This window comes from Ascaphus truei, chromosome 5 (genome assembly GCF_040206685.1).
Source record: "Ascaphus truei isolate aAscTru1 chromosome 5, aAscTru1.hap1, whole genome shotgun sequence".
Classification (NCBI taxonomy): Eukaryota; Metazoa; Chordata; class Amphibia; order Anura; family Ascaphidae; genus Ascaphus; species Ascaphus truei.
The window spans coordinates 293,244,769-293,260,869 of record NC_134487.1 but is presented as its reverse complement, the minus strand read 5'-3'; the positions used below and the strand labels follow the sequence as shown (position 1 = coordinate 293,260,869).

General features: G+C 42.0%; 1 protein-coding gene across 3 annotated transcripts in view; it reads left to right on the top strand.

Moving 5' to 3' along the window:
* Positions 1-16,101, top strand: part of TTC38 (tetratricopeptide repeat domain 38) — a 41,263-nt gene that overhangs the window by 2,974 nt on the left and 22,188 nt on the right. For 2 of the 3 annotated variants that reach the window (XM_075602721.1, XM_075602723.1), the window contains exons 2-6: positions 6,727-6,804; positions 8,147-8,228; positions 9,244-9,415; positions 10,428-10,601; positions 13,112-13,187. In XM_075602721.1, the coding sequence (XP_075458836.1) occupies positions 6,727-6,804; positions 8,147-8,228; positions 9,244-9,415; positions 10,428-10,601; positions 13,112-13,187 (582 nt within the window). Of the gene's footprint in view, positions 1-340; positions 2,788-6,726; positions 6,805-8,146; positions 8,229-9,243; positions 9,416-10,427; positions 10,602-13,111; positions 13,188-16,101 lie in introns of those variants that run through there. The other variant, XM_075602722.1, reaches the window with a different exon arrangement.

The window sequence follows — 16,101 nt, the reverse complement described above, 5'->3', positions numbered from 1 at the left end:
AGTGCAGCTAGAGTAGTTGTCTTTGGCTGTGTCATGGAAAGGCCCCTCATAGAAAGAATGGGGGTTGCTTTCTAAGTACAGGCGGTTCTCGGTTATCCGACGCAATGCGTTACTCAAAATGGCGTCAGATAGCGAAGCGTCGTAAAGCGAAACCAGTTTTCCAATAGGAACACTGTTTAAATTAAACGTTCCGTTCCTGAAGGCATTTTTAATGCTAAAATACACAGAATATGTTACTCAAGCAATAAGATATGCAGCACACACATAGATTATGATGGAAACATTATATTTATTGATTCCAGAACTGTAAAATAAAACTATAAAAATAAAACTATGCTGTATTCTGTACAGAAATGTACATGAGCAAAAAAAAAAACACATCAATTATTGGAGGAAGATGATGGGGGGGGAATCTTCAATAGACAACAGACTTTTTGGAGGTGATGTAGGTGCAGTTGAAGGTTTCGGCCTCTTGAAGAACCTCTTCATTGAAGTCTGGACAGATCCTTTCCTTTTCTGCGTGTAGATCTCTCTATAGCAGCTGATTTGGTTAGACACCCCACGACTGTTCAATGTTAGGGTCATTGTCCTCAAATATGGCCAGTGCGCTATCAATGTGCTTGAATGCCGCAGCCAACATTTTGCTTGACAATGATTTACGTGGCTGTGGCTGTGCCACATCAGCAGATTGGTGGGCCTCCTCTTCAGCAATTTTTTGCTCTTCTAATTGCATGAGGTCTTCATTGCTCAACTAGTTAGAATGTGAGGCGAGCAACTCCTCAATATCCTCGGTTTCCACCTCCAAGTTGAGATCTCTGGCCATTTGCACAGCAGTTTCTGTAACTTCTGCAACAGTCTCTGTAAGGCCTTGGACATCAGACACAAAATCCGGGCACAAATTACGCCAAACTCCATTTAGATTGGATTGTTTCACCTCATTCCATGCCTCTCCGATGTTTCTCACTGCATGAAGAATGTTGTAACCCTTCCAAAATTCTTTTAAGGTTGGACCACCTTCCACATCGGTTGCTCTGATGGCCTGGGCAAATGTTCGCCTAAGATAGTAGGCCTTGAAGGAAGCGATAACCCCCTGGTCCATCGGCTGTATCAGTGAGGTGGTGTTGGGGGGCATGAACACCACCATGACGTTTGGATGATGGTCATCCAGGTACACGGGATGGCCAGGAGCATTGTCCAGGAGCAGCAATGCTTTGAAATCGAGGTTCTGGTTCAAGCAATATAATTGCACAGCCGGAATAAATTGATGCTGGAACCAGTCCTCAAAAAGGCTCCCTGTTACCCATGCCTTTACGGTTGGACTTCCAAATCACTGGAAGTGTGCTCTTTGCATAACCCTTGAATGCCCTAGCGTTTTCTGCATGATAAACAAGCAAAGGTTTTAGCTTGAAATCACCTGCAGCATTTGATCCAAGCAGAAGAGTCAGCCTGTCCTTTGCAACTTTAAACCCGGGCATAGATTTTTCCTCTCTTGCAATGTAGCTTCTACTGGGCATTTTCTTCCAGTAGAGCCCAGTCTCATCAACATTGAACACTTGACGTGCGCAATAGCCACCGTCCTCTATAATTTTGGCCAATGTAACAGGGAAGGTTTTAGCTGCCTCCTCATCAGCACTAGCAGCTTCACCGGTCACTTTAATGTTATGCAAGTTTGCCCTCTCTTTAAACCGCATAAACCAGCCCTTACTTGCAGTGAACATTTCCTCAGTGGTCCCTTCTCCATGCTGTTGCTTAATGTCCTCATACAGACTCAAAGCCTTGGCCTGAATTAAGGCTAAACTAATGGGCACATGACGCTGGGATTGATCTTCCAGCCATATGATGAGGAGTTTTTCCACCTCAGCAATATGCCCAGCACGTTGCCTTATTGTCGTACCTTGCATAGGTGCTGAGCCCTTGATCTGTTCCAGGATTCTTGCCTTGTCTTTGATTATAGTCACAATAGTTGTGCGAGGTATATCCAAGGCACGTCCAATTTCTGTGTTCGTCTCTCCTTTCTCAGAGCGCTTTATGATGTTTTCCTTGGTCTCCAAAGTTATAGATTTTCTATTCCTTTTTGGAGTAACAGCACTTTGCTTTTTGCTTTGATCAGCCATGGTTTAGGGCCTAAAATACACCACCAAACCTTCACACAGACTGTTCAGAATGATCTCCCTAGCCTGCAGCCGTCTGGTTGTTCATTTGTAGCAATTTTTTAAAGCGTCGTAAGAGCGTCGGATAAGCTGTTCGGGCGTCGTAAAACGGGCCATAGGGATGCATTGACAAGCGTCGGATAAGCCGTTCGTCGTAAAACGAAACGTCGTAAAACGAGGACCGCCTGTATACAGTGTGTGTAATATCACCAGTGCCAGTTGCACGTGCTGAGCTGCCAGAGTCTGGGATCAGACAGAATCTACAGCAAGAGATCTTCTGCATGCAAGGACTAGGGTAGAGGTATACCCCCAGGACCCAGTTAGTCCCCTGAGACACTATAGAGGAATACTGTATGTTATAGGGACTGCCTTAAGACAGGGACTCCTTCACCATACTCAGAGAGGAAGAGACATGCTGCAGGACAGTGCCTGAATGCCCGTGCAGCCTGAGTGCAGAAAGAGTACCTGACTCCATAGCAGAGACTGTGGTAAAGGATCATTCCGGCTGGGGATCCCTCCCCTGTGGAGTCAGCGTGTGTATCCATTCCTGCAGAGAGCAGCGCAGCACGGCGTGGGATCAGTGTGCGGTGTTGCTGAGTTCCAAGGATTATCCTGATCAGGAGCAGTGATCAGGGAGGTAGTATAATAAGTGCACCACCGGGCCCCAACACAGGGAAGTGCTATCCCTCACACTCACACTCACCTTATTGTTGTGGACACTCAAGGGATAAGTGCTAAAGCACATTATTATCAAAGGGACTGAGGGTGATGTGATGATGGACATGTGGGCTGAGGGGATGGTATGCATTCAGGGTGATGCAATGTTATTCATATGATGTATTGATGTTATGCAAAGAGAGTTTCATTGAAGTTATAGTTCATGCTCAGTAAATACTGTTTATTCACATTGTGTGTATTTACTGTATGGTTGTTCTGGTGAGGGCACACTCCCACCACGTTGGGATCCCTCATCAGTGGAGGCGCTGCACCGAGTGTAGGTGTATACCCCAGGTTCCCTGTGGCGGAGGCTCAGCCCTCCTGGTTGCCAAACAGGTACAGCACCACACTGATAAGTAGTCAGATACACCTACCCACCTCAATCTCACTTAGGGTGGGTGTAAGAGGGCTACATATGTAAAGATATTTATAAGTGTATGATGTTTGTGTAACAAAAAAAGTGTGTGTGCATTTTAAGTGAAACTTCTTCGTCCTTTGTCACTGTTTTGTTACAGAAATTGTATTTGTGATGGTGATTTTTAAAATTAAAAATCAAAACATAATTTCAGTGACAAAATGCAAAGAAGTTGGACTTAGAATGTGCATGCTCGGCACACATCCCGTTTTAGCTATTTGCACTTCTATATTTATACTAACTACATTTCTTGTGTGTGTGGGTCTGTTGTGTGTGTCTGGTTGTGTCTGTTGTGGTGTGTGTGTGTGTCTGTGTGTGTCCCAAGGGTGGGGGGCGGGGGGGGGGAGGGCAGCGGCGCAGTGCAGTCAGGAGAAGCCGGTGATGAAGTCCCTGTGTAAGATGAGGCTGGGGTCTGCACTCAGCATCTTTGGCAGTCTGTCCCAGCGGCCCCGGCCTGACCTAATAAACATCCAGGCGTGTTCCAGGGGATTCAGCGTTGCCAACCCACCGGACACGACCCACCGCCTTCCTCCTCGTTACCGGACACCGAGGACGAGCTGTCCGAGTCCCATACCCCGGCCTGGACCAGCCCCCCCCCCCACAACCCGGCAGAGCTGCGGGGATACGGCAGTCTCCGTCACATCTCCCGGCCGAGAAGATCTCGGGGGAACAGAAGCTCAGTACCGGACCGGGGGTCCATCCTCTGCCTCTGGGGATCCTGCGTGGGGCGTGGTCACAGATGCTGTGAGGAAGGGAGATGGGTGATGGTGACGGAGTGTGCCTGTGCTCGGCACTGGATGCAGGGGAAAACTCCGGTGAGGTGGCTGGGGTGGTGCATGCTCTGTTGTGAGCTGCCAACACTCGCTACGGCCTCTTCTGCCAGCAGTGACGTCACTTCCGGGACTGCACTTCCGTCTCCACGAAGGCGATTTACTGCAAAGGAAATTTTCGTTTTGATAGGTGCCAGCATAGAAGTTTCACTTCAAAAAAAATGTTAACCAACAATGTCACTTCCGTATGTTCACTGGTTTGTGCAGGAACGCCACCTATAAAATGGCGTCTGCCACGATGATTTTCTCCCCATCAGAAATGGGCATGGTATCGGCGTTTGTTTGGATAACATTTTTTCTAATGTTCATATTCCACAGAACAAGGGGAGAAGAGAGAAAGCGTTAGTGCCTGTTACATGTGTACAATAGACATAAAGTTGCAAAGATTACATCTTTTTGCCATACTTTTGAAAACACATTATTAAAAAAAAAAAAAAAAAAAAAAAAAGTGTACATAATCAATTTTAAATCTGATTTTATTAGTTAATAAAAACAGTGAAATGGCATTTTGATGATTCAGATAATCATAGAGGCGAAGAGACGTGTGGGTGTGTGTACAAGTTAGCAATGTACTTTCACCTATTACCACTCAGGTTTTATTACATATGACTAAAACACACAAAAAGCACGTCGCTCACCAAACAAAACAGCCACAAAATCAACATAAGCTACCTGGTGCTTGGGAGAAAGAGAAGAACATGAAACACACAAGTAATCACAAGGATTACATAAAGGTCCCAATAATAGCACTCATGATAGATAACACAATAGGTAAAAGTGTAATCACAGTGGAAGCCAAAATTAGCCTAATCCCACAGTGGGGTCAGCCGCAAAAGGTCACACTCAACAAAAATAATAAAGTTTTATTAAACAATTAAAACCTGACGAAACACCATAAAAATGCATGAAAATGCATAGTTAAAAATCCCCAAAATGTATGTAGGTTATAGTAATAGGCAGTGTAATATTATACCTAATGCCTAAGTCACACAGACAGATAGTAATAGGCTGTACTCACAACGACAGTCTCACACAAACTCTGTGTGAGGCTGTAAAAGCATAGATAATGCCAACTACGCAGCAGTAGAGTGATACTTTATAACTCCCAAGAGACATTGAATAAGTCATCCATACGGTGAATATACAACCTGATATGGTGTGTCCTGCGCATATAGGTGAACAGCTGAAGCCCTGGGAAGTATCCCGGACTGATCTCGCCTCCAAACACAAACCACGTGAGCGTCAACGTTATGACATCATGCATACCCCGACGTACGTTTCGCGCGTCACAGCGCGCTTTCTCAAGAGGGACTAGTGGATCGTAATGTGCAGCGTGACCTAATATACCCTCCCAAATAGGGGAGGGGCGGACAGATTGCCTATTATAATCGTACCTGGCAATGACAAGGAAGGGAAAACAAATAAACCCTTTACAACATACAAATAAGGAATCGAGGGGGGGGGGGGAGGGGGAGGAAGGGGAAGGTAAGCTGGTATATACAGTGAATCATAACATGAGTGATAATACACATGAAAACATGTTAAAAGCGCCTATAGGTAAACAACAGGCAAGAAATGGCACACACAGGGAGATGCTTGTTGAATAGTGAAAAATAAATAAATAAAATGGGGAGGTGTAGGAGAGAACTATGTGTGTAGGAGTTGGCATTATCTATGCTTTTACAGCCTCACACACAGTTTGTGTGAGACTGTTGTTTTGAGTACAGCCTATTACTATCTGTCTGTGTGACTTAGGCATTAGGTATACTATTACACTGCCTATTCCTCTCACCTCCATACATTTTGGGGATTTTTAACTATGCATTTTCATGCATTTTTATGGTGTTTCGTCGGGTTTTAATTGTTTAATAAAACTTTATTTTTTTTGTTGAGTGTGACCTTTTGCGGCTGACCCCACTGTGGGATTAGGCTAATTTTGGCTTCCATTGTGATGACACTTTTACCTATTGTGTTATCTATCATGAGTGCTATTATTGGGAGCTTTATGTAATCCTTGTGATTACTTGTGTGTTTCATGTTGATTACATAGGAGCATGCTTGCCAAAAGTACTACAAATAACACCACTTCTTTAATTTACAGCTGTAAACACATTGTGCAATGGAAATGATCATGATTGCAAATGTGCCGCCTTGAGCAATGTTTTCTATTGTCCTCCATCCTGCAGCACAATGTCAGAGACACAGTAACCCATATAAAATATAGTAGGAAGTAGGGTAACGCATAGCTAATGATGTGCTAACTTCTGTACAAGTAAATTTAAATGATTTATTTATAAAATGTTTTACCAGGAAGTAATACATTGAGAGTTACCGCTCGTTTTCACGTATGTCCTGGGCACAGAGTTATGATGACAAATACATGGCTGCATCATTAACTGTGCATTATCCCTCTTCTCACCATTCTTAAATAAGCAACAATAGATTTTCTACTTGTCAGCAGCTTTGCAATCTTCACCTGTGTTCTAACTTCTGAATATTAATTAGCATCTCAATTTACCAATGATGATACAATTTCCCCTTCTCCCCCTCTCTCCCCCCCCCCCCCTTCCAAATATTTATCTGGCTTACAAAATAACTGTTTATTGTATTTCAGGCTTGGCAAGATGCTGGGCTGGCCTTATCCACTACAAACAACGAAGCTTGTAAACTGTTTGATGCCACTTTAATACAGGTAAAATATGTGAATTATGGGAAATAAGAAACCTTTGCTCAGATATATGCTTTTTTTTTTTGTACCTAATTGTAAGAATGCTATCGTTCTTTTGGTAGAAAAAATGCTACAATTTAGTATTTTGCAATCTTGTCAGACACACAGTATTCACGTATTGCTCAAGGATTTTTGAAAACTGAATAATACACCCATAACACGGACTCTCCTGGGTCTACCATCCGTAACAACCAGATACAGGCATAGCCCGGTTTAAGGACACTCACTTTTTAAGTACACTCGCGATTAAGAACATATCGCTCAATAGGCAAATGGCAGCTCACGCATGCGCCTGTCAGCACGTCCTGAACAGCAATACCCGCTCCCTACCTGTACCGAAGCTGTGCGCAAGCGGGGAGACTATAGAGCCTGTTACACATGCGTTATTTACATCAGTTATGCACGTATATGATGATTGCAGTACAGTACATGCATCGATAAGTGGGAAAACGGTAGTGCTTCACTTTAAGTAAATTTTTGCTTTACATACATGCTCCGGTCCCATTGCGTATGTTAATGCGGGGTATGCCTGTATACAGGTACAGGTGAGCTATAGTGGTTGGGACCTGTGCCCGGAAGGTTAGAGTAATGGCAAGGTAATGGCACGCGGAGAGCCATTAAGTTGAGCTCTTGGATTTTGCAAGCACCTAAACGGTTCGGGACATACACCATGTAAGAAAAGCAATAATTCTCAACAATTGACCAGGGCACTAAACCCGGCAAAAACCCTTTGGCCTCATCAGTTTTCTCCTGTTGTGTTTTCCAGCTACATGCCACTAAACCATATCTTCTTCATGACTTCCCTGGCGGAGTTACCTGTAGCTGTGAATTGAGTTAGGGGAAATATGAGTGACTGTTTTTGGTGTTTACATTTAGCAAACAATCAGTTAGACTCCAACGCCGCCACGCTGATCGTGACGTGTACTAGTGCAGGGGGCTCAACTCCTGTCCCCAAGGACCCCCCCCCCCCCCCCCAACAGCTCAGGTTTGCAGGATATCCCAGTTTCAGCACATTGTGCAGTCTTCGACTGAGCCACATGTGCTGAAGCAGGGATATCCTGCAACCCTGACCTGTTTGGGGGTCTTGAGGACTGGAATGGAGCACCCCTGTAGTTATTGCCCCATGTACCCGTAGTAAGTAGGTGCCATGAAATATGTCAGAACTGGTTATGCGCGACTGCCACAGATTTGTATGGTTTAATATTAATATTGGCAACTACAGTAGCTAACATTGTAATACATTGTAATACATTATTTATGTATATATAAGTATGTCTGCTCTAAAATATAATGTTTATGTTATCAGTATACTACCTGGACAAATGACAAGGCTATGGGAGGAGTAGAGGGATGTCTATCTAGGTTAAACGCAGCAGACCCAAACTTTGGTAGGTACAAAGTATGCTTGACCATCAGGTGGCGTGATTACTTGTGCATGTAAATGTGATCCGAATCAACTTTGCCACATATTAAAGAGGCAGTCAAGCGTCACTTATTTAAAAAATATATGCAACCTTGGATTTACCTTTATTGAAAACTAATTACCTAAGTTGCAGATTGATTAATTCTCCAGTGATCGATCAGCAAAGATCCTGCTTCTCAGTGTTCTCTAAATGGCTGCCTTTCAGTTTAAATCAATCCTTCAGTCTCTGTAACTTTACAGCTACAATGTAGCCAAGGTAACATTGTCTATTATTACAGATTGCAGCTCAAACTGCTGAGAATTTTGGCAACAAATTATCACAAACAGGAAATTGTTACACATATCTTGCACTGCTGGGGAAGTGTGCTAAAACCTGCTATAGAAATCAAAGAATGATCAGTATAGTAAAACGCATTAGAAATGGCATTAAGAGTTTAATATGAAAATATATTATCTGATACTACAGAACTGATTTATTTTAAAAATAAATTTAAAAAAAAAACATGTAGCATATTGCATGGATTGATCCTTTTAAAAAAACAGATGGAGAAAGAAAGTGCTAGCAAACCAAGATAAAATTGTACTTTTTACGTGTTAAGAATCACTGCCTGTATTACAAAAAGACAGCCAGCTTGTAAATCGTTAAGGATTATAAGAGAAAATAGCTGTTCCATTATACACGCACATTTATTATACAGTCACGAACTGCTCTGTTGGCAAATATGTCATGATATTTTCTGATATACAGTTCAAGTAAAATGGCATATGTTGCGATATAATACAATACATTGTGATATCACCAAAACTTAACTACATTATCTGGATGCATTCATGATCGCTTTTTAAATGTAATTTTCTTAATCTGTTGTGTATTCATTTTACTAAACTAATAATGCCTACATGATTTTCACCAAGACCTATTCATTGTATCCTTGTGCTCTTATAACATTGTAAGTATTTATGTTGAATGCCATATTCAGTAATGGGCCATGTGCTCTCAAATGGTTTGGAGCTGATTGGAACTGGACGTTCACCGTTGATCGATAAGGAGCTGGACAGTGCAGTGAAGAAGATGGCTAATCTTTCCAAATCTCAACCTTTAACCGAACGCGAGCAGTTACATGTAGATGCAGTGGAAACATTCGCTAAAGGGTAATTTCTGTAACCATTGAACACAATGTTCCACATTTATTTTGAGTGATTATTTAATAAATCTACACTGAATGTAGTCGACATTAATATTGTATGATCTACATGTACCTGTAAAATTGTATGTACAGCGAAGTCCAATGCAGGGTATATTGTAATTGTTAAGCGCTTTGAGTCTATTCAAAGAGAATTGCTATATAAATATATGTTCAGGTACCCGTCTATGCCTCAGTGAGGAGTTAATCACATGATATATAATTTACCTGTATATTTCAGTATGGAGCAAGGAAATAAATACTTCAACTGTGAGAGAGTGCTTGTGGAATATGGCAGTGTATAAAATGTAATTTTGAATACATTTGTACATTTAGAATATTGTGGAACTGTAAAAAAAACAAAAATCAAAACGCTAGAATCCATTTTAAAGCTGCAGTACAGGCTCCCGTGTTTATTTTTTTTTATTTTTTATTTTTTAGTTTTGTTTTTTACTTCAATAGTTTCAGTTGTGCAATCTCTACTTACCTAAAAAAAAAAAACTGCATAGCTGCCGGTCAATTCGTTCTCCGTCTATTGATTGGCAAAGTTTGGCGACATCTTTAAATATGGGGAATGTAAATCGTTGCTATAGGAACAAGCATGCTTGTTAAAATAGAATACAAGAAAATTGGTCTTTCAAAGTTGTTTTTTTTTTTTAAACAGAAAATGCTAAAAGTATTTTTTCTTACTACAGAACTGACTTATTAAAAAAAACCACACATGCAGGATATTGCCTGAACTGCAGCTTTAAACGGACTGGATGCACTTACCCAACACCTACTGCAATATAGGAGTGGAGTAGGCCCCTGTGAATAACAACAACCAGACATGCTGACCTTTCCCCAGCCGTAGGATATTTCCTGGGTCATTTTTAAGTTTAGACACTGTTTATCTAGCTCGCTGTTCGGAGGAGCGCATGGAAATACTATTGGAACTGCTCAAATCTGGAGACCGACCCCAGAATATATTTTATTTGTAGGCGTCTCCCTAAAGCATGTGATCTGTGGGAGCAAATCTTACAGAACCACCCCACAGATGTGCTGGCTCTGAAATTTTCCCAAGATACGTATTTTTACCTTGGATACCACACGCAGATGAGAGATTCCGTCGCCCGTGTCCTTCCTTACTGGACTCCTAAGATTCCTTTTAGTAGGTATGTAAAAGCGTGACAAACGCCTTCGCGTAGCGTGCGGGCTGCATGCATACATTTGTACGGCTCAAAGTGTGTGTGCTTCCTAACAAGTCTCCTGTTTGTGCAATTTGCCGGTTTATTGTTTTACCTTCAAACTGTTAATCTGCCCAGTGTTTTTGTTACCGTCTGTAAATTAATGAATACTTCAATGGCCGGTGATTATGTTTTTATATGCAATAACATCATATATTTTGGAGGCCAGATTGGAGAGCAATGCTCTCTTCCTTTACAATGAGTTCTAAGGCCAAATACAAAGAAGTATCACCTACTATTGCAGGACTCGTTCATTTTCGGACAATTTCAACTGGGCTGACGCAGCTACAGGAACATATTTCTTGTTAACTTATGTAAACTGAATGTGTACCTATGTAAACTGAATGTGTACCTAAAATGTACATAGTGCAAAACATACTACGCGAGAGCCCATAACAAACACATTTTATGCAAAACTCCACTCCTCAAGGGCCACCAACAGGTCAGATTTTCAGGATATCCCTGCTTCAGCACAGGAGGCTCAGTCGAAGCCTGTGCTGAAGTAGGAATATCCTGAAAACCTGACCTGTTGGTGGCCCTTGAGGACTGGGATTGGCCACCACTGTTATAGTGCTTCTACTAAAAGAAATGTAAGTTTGACCCTCTTTACAGCTTTGACTTTTACATGAAAATGACTGTAAACGCTCAGCAGCTGGGTCCCCGTTTTCTTCTTCTTTTTTATTTTTTTTTAATCTGGTGGCTCTCGTTCTTTCTTTGGTATGTCATCCTGTTTATGTCATTTATGTCACTCTTTCCTATTGTACAGCGCTGCAAAATATGTTGGCGATTTTTTTTTTTTTTTAATAAATCTACGCCAGTAATAATATTAATTGGAGGTCTGAACTACATAACATTTTAAATCTGGTACGCTGCCCTTGTAATATGTTTGATTGAAAAGGGCAAATAGTGTTGCAAACTCCTTATTTCATTAGCAGGGGATTACAGTATATCTGAAAACTCTTATAAATATAACACTTCAATATGTGTTAATTAACATTAATGAGTCGGGTCATTTTTCCGTATAGTAAAGCTGTGTTAAATTCCATGAACAGGCCTTCAGGGTGCTTGATATGTATTTATTATTACATACGAGAATCTATATTATATTGTTCTGAGGAATTTTGGTCCTCATCATGAAGCCCCGCCCCAAATGCATCATTGGCTCAGTGCTGAAGTCCCGCCCCACCTGTGCCATTGGCTTTCTCTGCAGAAGCCCCGCCCCACCAGCCTCATTGGCTGTCACCTGTGGAAGTCCTGGGAGAATGAAAGTTGAGGAAAGAGAGGAGCTTGTCTTACAAACGCTGGTGTAGCCTTGGCGAGGAACGCTAGGTGGGGTCACTGGTCAGACTAGGTACCAGGTAGCCTCTAAGGCTGTGTCTACGCTGAGCGTGCTTGGCGCGTTTTACTTAAGTAAATGTATATCTGCACGGTCACGCTCACGCTGTGCGCTCGTGCACGGGCACGTACGCTCTACCAAGCTCGGCGCTTGGGGAGACAATGAAAAGCACACTTAGCAGCAGTTAATGCACACAGAACACAGCCACACACACACACACACAGAAATAGCCCCGATCCACGCCCCCGCTCGCGCTTGCAAAATTATGCAGGGCAGACTGCGCTCATGCTTGGAGAGTTGATGACGTCACCGATCTCGAGCATGAGCGCGCTCAGCGGCAGCGTGGCCGCAGCCTAAGGCTGTGATGATACCAAAAACCGCGAGCGACGTCGCCCGGTTGGATGCCGAGCAACGCCAAAACAAAAAGTATGTATCCCCGCAAAGTGATTATACCCACGGCGACTGTCGCGTCGTTTGCTACTGCAATGCGGGAGACAGTTGAAGTGTTTTACAAATTTGTTTTCTGGCGGCAACGGCCGCATCACGTGACGCAGCCGTCCAATCAAATAACAGATGTCAGCCTTGTCTCCCCTGCAGTTGCGCGCGCAGAAGAATTTGCTTGTGCACCTGTTGCTCTGCGACGTCGCAAATGTGACGTCACAGATGCGTGCGCACATTATACAGTTCCTCTGTATAATCGCAGCCTTGGGGATCGATGGACGCAGTCACTGGCCAGACCATGCTCTGTGAGATGGGCAGGCGGTACAAAGAAAGTCTAAATGATATAAAAAGGGGTTTATTGAACACGGTACAAACAAGGTCAAAACTTTCACTGGCGCTTCCAGTCCTGAGTCTGGCAAACCAGAGTCTTTAAGGGTGTTGGGGGGAGGGGGGGGTGGGGGGGGGGGCTACCATGTGGAGGCTTACATCTGTGTCTGGATCAAGGGATTCCCATCCTGTCAAGTCGGCCATGGGCCCATCCCGTGCACTGACTCCCTGTAGATCCTGCCCTCCTAGTGGGAGGGGTGGGGGGAGGCAGGCTTGGGGTGCGGGACAACCTGATGTCTGATGAGGCCACTGATCTCTGATTTTATTTGCCTAGTTACGTCAAGGGCATGTACTCTTTTGGGCTACTTGAAACAAACTTTTATGACCAGGCTCTGAAGGTGGCCTATGAGGTAAGAATAACCTTATATATATTTTTGGCTTTTTTTTTTTTAACATTGATGTATACGTGTTCTGCTCTGTCATTTGAAAACATATCTCCCATTCATGTGAATATCTGTTAAAACATTGGGCTTCTGTATCAAAGTGCTGTATTACCAGCACACCTTCCAATAAATGACACCTACTTGGTGTGAACATAGACATGTCGTGTAGCAATTTTTATGAGAAGGTTGGCTATCCAAAGCTGTACAAATGTAACAAATAGAATAGCCCGGGCTTTTAAAAGTGGCCATGGACATAGCGCTTTGCTCATCTTTATAACGAAATCGACTAACTTGTTGTAAATAAACAGCCAATTATTTCCCCATGTCTTCATTCGTCAATTAAGAAGATAATTTATATGCTATGTTATCTTTTTTTTAATTTGACAAAATTAGGGCACAGGTATATATTCATGAAACACAACAAAAAGCCTACAACAGACCATGAATGAAAAGTGCTAAAACCAGTAAAGTAAAGTGTACAAAATCAACACTACTGGCGGTGCTAGGGATAATGAATATGTGAAAACAGAAACAAAGAAAGAAAAGATCCCAAAATAGCACTCTAGCGTACAAAAGTATCAAAATGTATTAAACACATAAAACATGTACAGAGGATCCACAGTGTCCCCAGGGCTGTCTAATCTAAAACACTGATAACAAAACTAAGCTTCACAGTGGAATCAGCAATATGAAGTCAAAACTGGTAAATAGTAAATTAAAGCCATTGTTGACTAAGCTGAAAAAACCATGTGAAAGCCAAGTGTGAGACAAACAGAAATAGCCCAACAATCAAAACACATGCAGAACCTGTAGTGTGGAGGCAAAGAGTTAGCCTCTGAACCCTAGGACCGGACGGTCAAGTAGTTATGAGTGTAATAACTCATTAACAAAATGGCATTTGTCCATAGCTTTGCTGCTACACTGTGTATTTCTACCTATGTATGATTCCACTAATGTATGCTTCTACTATGATGTTCACATGCCATTTTGTTAATGAGTTATTACACTCATAACTACTTGACCGTCCGGTCCTAGGGTTCAGAGGCTAACTCTTTGCCTCCACACTACAGGTTCTGCATGTGTTTTGATTGTTGGGCTATTTCTGTTTGTCTCACACTTGGCTTTCACATGGTTTTTTCAGCTTAGTCAACAATGGCTTTAATTTACTATTTACCAGTTTTGACTTCATATTGCTGATTCCAGTGTGAAGCTTAGTTTTGTTATCAGTGTTTTAGATTAGACAGCCCTGGGGACACTGTGGATCCTTTGTATATGTTTTATGTGTTTAATACATTTTGATACTTTTGTACGCTAGAGTGCTATTTTCGGATCTTTTCTTTCTTTGTTTCTGTTTTCAGGTATATATTTATGTCGGGAAAATTTATCGAGAATCTCCATTTCTGTCAAATCACTAGTAGATCTGAATAGTAGATAGTTTTAATGAATGATGTTGGCAATATGAGTCCGCCTTACATTGTCTCCCCTTTCCTTTGCAACAGGGGATTCGGACATGTTCAGAATAAATAAAAAATAAGAACCCCTTTAGTATTGCAAACCTATTCCATGCCAGCAGGTGATTATAATCCAGCCCTGGCTTGCTAAGTGTACATTTTACAGATATATATATATATATATATATATATATATATATATATATATATATATATATATATATATTGTGACAAACGCCCCTCTTTTGTAGTGCTGACGTCTGTCTGGGTTCTTCCCGACACAGTCTTCTAGGGTTATTTAATACAAAAACAGGATCATGCAAAGTATTAAGCTGCTTAACTCAGGCTTCTGCCTGTTTATTTTCATCCAAGTAAGGTACTGCAGCTTTAACATGTGTAGGTTAGAGGTACTCAGATACTTTCATTCAGCAGTTCACTCATTTCATTGTTACAGTATTTCCCACACTGTTATTTCAAGTAAAAAGAAACCAAATTATATAAACAAAATCCTATCCCTTTCAGGGATCTAACTACACATAGAATCAGTCTCTCTAACAGCTGCTGGCCAACTAACCTGGTTCCCCAGCTTAAAACAATGCCCTCTCATTTAGGGTCACTTAGATACAGCACAGACTTTTAGCAACAGCAGTAAACATTTGTTTGGTCTTATCTGTTTGTGGTGTCCAGGCAAATCCTCTGGTACTGTGATACGTGGAGGGGCCGTCAACCCCGACACTGGAAACAGGGGAGCAGCGATACCCCCAGCCTCCAGGCTCTAAGGAGAGAGAGAGAGAAATGCAAAACCTCTCTGCTCTAAATACCTGTGCATGTGATTAGAAGAGCAGGTGAGGGAGAACTAGAGCCATTGTAATCTGTGGTCTGGATTTTCCATCCAGCTGCCTGAGTTAATGTGAAGCTGTGGACCGGATCATTTTTAGCTATTCCTGCACTTTCTGCTCTAAAATGGGGCAGAAAGCTGCCTAACATCTTTGGACTATGTCACATATCCCCCTCCCCAGCTCACACCTACTGGGGTGAGCGGCCATGGACCTCACTGGGGTGAGCGTCCTACCTGAAATACTTGAGCTAACTCCTCAGTACAACATTAAGTATTCACATGATACGAATATGAACTTCATTATAAATTTACCAACCGAAAAGGGCATTTTTTTTTTTTTTTCCATATTGTAAGCTACCAATATTTTTCTCTTATACTACAGCCTTGTAATCTTAAGGGCCATCAACCCTGTATATTAATTTGTAGTTTAGCTACATTTTCAACACAGAGAACCAATATAACATTGTAATATTGACAAAATGCTCATTTGCATAGTTAAGTGTCCGTGACATAGTCCACACGTGTAATAAAAAAAATAAATCGGTCAGTTCCCCCAAACTTTTTTTTATTTTTTTTTTAAATTTTTTTTTTG